Genomic DNA, 6,662 nt, shown 5'->3' with positions numbered 1-6,662 from the left:
GGGGAACCCTCACTGAGAAGGGAGTTGAACGACTTAAGCTTGAATGACCAAGAAATGAGGGTCGAGCTGGACACCCTCGATGAGAGACGGGAGAAGGCGGTTCTACGGGCGGAAGCCTGCAGAAGAATGACTGAGCGGAAATACAACTCTAAGGTGCGTCCTCGAAGCTTTCAGGAAGGAGATCTGGTTTGGAGAAAAACCGGGGAGGCTCGGCGTACAATGGCTCACGGCAAGCTGGCGGCAAGATGGGAGGGCCCGTTTAAGATNATGGAAGTCCTCGGCAACGGCGCGTACCGACTCACAAAACTGGACGGGCGGCGGATAACGAACACCTGGAATGCATCACATTTGAAATTGTACTTTAGCTAAGACTATTTTCATATATGAAATGATATGCGAAAAGACGTTTCTTCATTCGATTCCATCATCCTATACTGCCCGGATTGATGAACGGAACTCTCCTGTCAAATTGGTTGGGCAGTGAATGGCCAAGCCTACTGCCCGTAATATCCAATTGATGAATGGATAAATCCTGTCAATTCCGAAAGGCTCGCACATTAAACGACCGGCCAGGGGATGAATGGCAAATGCCTGTCCCCATAATCGCAAATACATTCGAGAAATTCATGCACGCACAGACGAACGAACTCGCAACATCATAAATGATAAAAGGATACGCGTTAAATGATAAAAGGCATAAACGACCGGCCAGGGGATGAATGGCAAATGCCTGTCCCCATGATCGCAAATACATTCGAGAAATTCATGCACGCACGGACGAACGAATTCGCAACATCATAAATGATAAAAGGATACGCGTTAAATGATAAAAGGGATAAGCATTGACAAAATGGTCGTTAAACTGACAAAAAGGAGGCGGACGAAAGCGTAAACAACCTCTAAGCAGTTTAAGCTTCGTCCGCCCAAACCAACCAAACAAAACATTAAATCGTTTGTAATTACAATGTCTATTCCTGAGCCACCTCCTCCTCCGGGGCCGCTAACTCCCCTTCCTGGACCGCCACCTCCTCGTCCGGCACCAATACTTCCTCTTCCTGGGCAACCGGAGGTCCAACGTACGTTAGCTCTCCCCCGTAAACGTCCTTATCGATATCAAATCCCATTGTCAAGGGTTTCTCCACCTTCAGGATCACCTTCACCTGGCGAAGGGCCTTGTAAAAACCTTCTTCGTGCTCATTGACCACTGTCGCCTTCAGCGTGGCTATCTCGGCACGGGCGTCCTTCAGGTTGGCCCTAAGGAGCTGCAAGTCTTTATGTAAGAGGACGGTGCTTTCCTGCAGCCTCAAATCCACCTCCTTCTGCTCCGCAACCTTGGCCTTCAGTTCCTCGCACTCGGTAACCAAGAGAGCGTGATCCGATCGGGCCTTCACTAGCGCGCCGGTGCTCGAGTTCAGCTCGGCCGCTAGTCGGGCCATCTCTTGTCGCGCCTCCTCCAGGCTTATCTTTTCCTTCTCTCGCTCTCCCTTCAGCATGTCCAGACTGGCCTGCAGGGCGGCCACTTTCCCTTGCTCATCCGCCAACAATTTCTTTGACTCCTCATTGCCCGGGAGACCGCCGGTGTCTTTCAAATACCCTATCATCGCGGTCGTCCGGCTGGACATCTCAAAAACGGATTCTAACTTGAGCGTCGGAGTATAATAACAGGAACCCGACCGACCAAGACACGGAACGATCGGTGTGAGAAGGAGGAGAACGGACGGTGACGGAGAAAAGCGTGAAGGAGGGAGACATTTCCTGACCGGAACACTATATATACAATGGACTCATCTAATGGAATTATCGTTTTAGCATGATTTCATATTTCAAAGTTTTACTTGTAGTGTTTGTCTTGAAATGATAAATTGTAAATAGTATAAATTATTACATAAATGAAAATTATTTAGAAAAATTGCATTAATAAAATATATTTTTTAATATTTAATTTGTTTTTAGTTTATTAACAATGTTATTATTTAATTAGTTATTACTGTTTGATATTATACTTTAGTTTTTTTATTATTATATTAGTATTATTATGTTATTATATTATTATTAAATATTTTATGTATTATAATATATTATTATGTAATGTACAATAATTACAAAATTAATTAAAATTTAAGAAAATCACTTTGTAATATATATATCTTAAATGCATCAGTAAAAATCCCAACCCTACCTTGAAGCCACTTGCCTTCAACTTGACAGTGAAATTCATTATCCACTTGGATCCCCATCAACATGTAGCAATGACAAGAACGTTATTTAAATGATAGTGATTCTATGTCCCTACCCAAACGCGTCTTAGTAGAGTTTTCAAACGCATTGCGATTTTCGGGCAATTAATTGCACCCTCTTCTCAGTTTCACCAACCCTATCCAACAATTTAAACAAACAAAATAACGAAAAGGAAAGAAAAAACAACCAAACACGCCCTTCTCCTGTGTCTATATTATACACACATGTACATTTCTTCTATCACAAAAAGAGCACTTCATATTCTTCAACCCTTATCATTCCAGCATGGCGGATAAGCAACCCCCACTAAACGGTGCGTATTACGGCCCCGCGATTCCTCCCGCGGAGGCGCCACGTCCCCGCCGCCATAGAAATTGCTGCTGCTGCCTCTTCAGCATCTGCTGGAAGATTCTCCTCGCACTCATAATCTTCCTCGTCATCGTATTCATCATCTTCTACGCCGTGTTCCAGCCACGCGCCTTTAAGCTGCACGTCTCCGACGCCACGCTCACGCAGTTCAACTACACCTCCAGCGACAACACGCTCCGTTACAACCTCGTCCTCAACTTCACGGCAGGGAACCCCAACAAGAAGCTGGACTTCTACTACGAGAGCGTGGAGAGCCACGTGTCATACAACGGCGTCACGTTCGCGTCGACGGAGGTTTTGACGTTGCGTGACTCTTTCCGGCAACGCAGGAAGAGCACGAACCGTCTGAACGGCGTTTACAGGGGTAATTACAAGACGGTGTTGGATGAGGATGAGGTGAAGAGCTTGGAAGAAGATGAGAAAAAAAGGGTTTTTCATTTCTCTGTGAGACTGAACTTTAAGATTAAGTTCATGATTAATGACTCGGCAGGTTCTAGCACGAAGGCGAAGGCAAAATGTGAGCTTGAGGTCCCTTTGAGTTCGAAAGGAGAAACTCCAGTAGGGACTGTGTTTGTATCCACCTACTGTCGTGTCCATTTCTGACTGTCCCCATTGCACGTGACATGTTCACAAACGACATTAATTTTGCCGCTTACTCTGTCAGATTCCACGATTTACCCTCTTGCTCCCCGTTAATTTATGTATGTAAATTTGCATTACATGTCTTTCTTTGTGTTACTCAACGCATGCCTGATTTGAATTATATATATAGATATATAAATATATATATATATATATATATATATATATATAAATATAATTTTTTATTATTAAAAAAACTGTACATGATAAGATTTATAAAGTTAAGGGTACACACATGACATGTTCTCGTTAATTTCGGGTTCGTATTTCAACGAATGATGGTTTTTAGTTTTGGGAGGTGGCTGATCGATCACAATGACACCTGTGTTTCTCTTTGTAGCTTATTTAACGTGGATCACTCACTCCCATAATATTATTAGGAAAAAGTTTCTTTAATAATTTTTATTTTGTAATTTTTTGATAACGTGACAGTTTATGATTGATCCGTTTTAAATATTTTTTTAAACATAAATTCAAATAGACTAATAAAATGATGACATATGTCCTGTTATAAAAAAGTTGTTAAAAAGAATTGTCAAAATATCATGATTCTATTGTTATGCTTGTGAAATCACTTTTTGTCTGGTTACCTGACAAAGATATTTTCATACTTGAATTAGTATTAGGTTAAGGTAAGATATAATAATTGAAACATATTCAAAATTATTCAAGTTTTTATTTATAGGCTTTTGAATCAACTTGTTAACCTAATTAACCTTTTAATTTCTTTAGCATGAAATCTGATAATTATGTTCTAAATTATTGAAAAGAAGTTAAGAGTGAAAGTTAAAAAGAGTATAAGAAAAGGAAATACTTATCAAACGAAAATAATAAGAAAAAAAAAAGAATAAAAAATAAAGAGAAAGAGGAAGAAAAGAGAGAAAAATAAGAGAAAGAAAAGAGAAAAAAAAGAAGTAAAAGAAAGAAAGGAGAACAAAAACAAAGAAAAGGAAAAGAAAGAAAAGAACTTCCTAATTTTTCACTGAAAGAATGTACCGATTCATCTTGTTTTGTTTTGATGTCTAAGGAAGAATTGTTCATCAAGAAACACAAAGATAAAAAAATGGAGAGAAGAATGAATAACATTATTAAAGAAAGATTTATTCATCAAGGAGCAATGACAACAACAATAGAAAGAAGAAATAATGACAGAAAAGGAAGACACAAACTTGAAATTTAATTAATTTGTATTTGATACTCTGTTAGATTGTTTGTCAATTACTTTGGATAATCAAAACAATTTTTTTAGTTTAGACATAAACTTCAAAATAGTTGTACATAAGTTAGTTTTTTTGTCCATTCTTAACCAATCTATGGGTAAGAATGAATGTTTGTAAATATGCACATGAATTATCTTTTCTGTCCATCTCCAAGTAACATAAGGACAATCAAAGTCATACTTATAATCTGAGTGTTTATTTTGGGAAATATTCTATTGACCTTCTTTGAGCATTAAGTCTTTAACTTAAAATTGTTTGATGATTTGTGCATGTGGGTATTTGACCTAGGAGGCAAACCTTCAAAATCTTTAATAATAAAAGATTGACCTCTTTTTGGATCCAAATCTCATTTTAGTAAAATTTTTATTTTTAATGATTTTAAATTTGTGCTTTTGATTTGTGTTTGTGTTTTGTGCATAGGATCTTTCTGAATTCGTGGTTGGATTTTTTTTTTCAAGAAGAACAAGATAAGGAGAAATTTAAGAACGAGAGAGCTACTCCAAAAATCATCCATAGAGAGTTAGTCAAGAAATCATTCACTTCATAAGGATAAGGAAAATTTTAAGAAAGAGTGAGTAACTTCTAACCTTACCAAACATAAAGAGAAGGAATCTTCAAATGGTAGAATTTAATGACAATTTGCTTATGTTATTAAGCATAAAGAAATCATGGTACGAAGTTGAGGACAACTTCACTTCCAGAAGGATAATATAAATAGAGGACTATCTCATGACTCCATATAAAAACTTGAGGAGGAGCCTTTGACATTCAATGGACATGAAGACGAGAAGATCGTGGTTTAGAGTACAATTGAAGAATTGTTCTCAGGAACATTAGCTTATGTTTCTATGTTTTTTAGCTTTGGGCTTTCTTTTAGAAATTAGTTTATGTTTTTATGTTTTTCTATTTTTATGTTTTTGTGCTTTTGGGCTTGAATTTTCTTTTTCTTTAACTTATGCGTCTATATATAGAGATACCAAAACTTATGTAAATACTTTTTACTTGAATATTGAATCTGATTTTATTAAAGAAAGGATTCTCTTTATTCATAGATTAGTTCATCAGGTTCTTATCAAATATTCACATTGTTATGGCAAATTTTTCTTAACTTATCAATTTTATATATTCTGGCACCTCCATTATCGGTTCTTATCAAAGACTAACCTGGAAAATGTTCATTGACTTATCAACCTCCTAGACTGTGACATCTACCATTTTTGTCTAATTCTTAGTCATGCATCTAATTTTCGTGTTTAATTAAGGAATTCAAAGTTATAAGCGATCGTAATCTTTCCTAAGATCGTATCATCAACAAAACAAAATGAGATAAATTAGTACTTCATTTCAATGACAAATTAGGATGCTATTTTTTTTCCCTTTTCTCCCTTTTTGTTCTACTCCTTCTTTTACTTCTTTTTCTTTCTTTTCTTTATTTTTCTCTCTTTTTCTTTCTTTACTCTCTCTTGCTTTTCTATCTCTTCTCTTTCTCTTATTCTTTTGTTTCCTTTTCAACAAGTGCTTCCTTTTTCTTGTGTTCTTTTTAGCTTCCGCTCTTATCTTCTTTTCAACACATCTAACTTTTACAAAATTCTTTTTTCCTCCTCTTTCAAGTATAGAATGTGGTTCTTAAAGTCACTATTGGTTAAGGAAGTTGCATTTCAATTAGGACATTGAGGAGTTTCATGACCATAGCATTCATATTAGTGTATCTTAGAAGAATTGTCTTATCCGATGACAAAGATTTTATTTCATGTTTGTGCCTTCTTTTAAGGTTACATATTTTTCCATTTAGATACATATTATGTGTGACACAATTTCATTAGCATCCTTCACCAAGACCATACAAACATTAAGTTTATCTTTTTGTGCTACACTCTTGGTACTTTCAAATAACCAAATGATCTTGGTGGGGTAGGATAAGTTAAATCATATGTTAAACCATTTCTAAAAGGATGCCTTTGTGAAAATATATTATATTGCTCTCAATTGCCAGATCCTCACAAAAATATTAGTAAAACAAAATAACAATAAAAATTTTAAGACCTCACAACTTTTCTAAGTGTTTCACTCTAATCCACTCGTTTATTACATTTGTAGGTTCTTTCTCAATATACTCTATTGGCAAAGAACTTCACTACCTTAAACCAAAATTGAAAATCACTAAGAAAAATGTTACAAAATCTAAAATTTGAC

The 6,662-nt window shown here is 36.5% G+C and overlaps 1 protein-coding gene across 1 annotated transcript; it reads left to right on the top strand.

Annotated features, from left to right (window-relative positions):
* Positions 1 to 2,495: 2,495 nt before the first annotated feature.
* Positions 2,496 to 3,370, top strand: LOC106770958 (NDR1/HIN1-like protein 10). Its single transcript, XM_014656813.2, has one exon. The coding sequence runs from the start codon at positions 2,524 to 2,526 to the stop codon at positions 3,208 to 3,210; it is 687 nt and encodes a 228-aa protein (XP_014512299.1). The 5' UTR covers positions 2,496 to 2,523; the 3' UTR covers positions 3,211 to 3,370.
* The last annotated feature ends 3,292 nt before the right edge of the window (positions 3,371 to 6,662 follow it).

Source organism: Vigna radiata, chromosome 8, assembly GCF_000741045.1.
Source record: "Vigna radiata var. radiata cultivar VC1973A chromosome 8, Vradiata_ver6, whole genome shotgun sequence".
NCBI lineage: Eukaryota > Viridiplantae > Streptophyta > Magnoliopsida > Fabales > Fabaceae > Vigna > Vigna radiata.
This window is presented reverse-complemented; position numbering and strand designations above follow the sequence as displayed.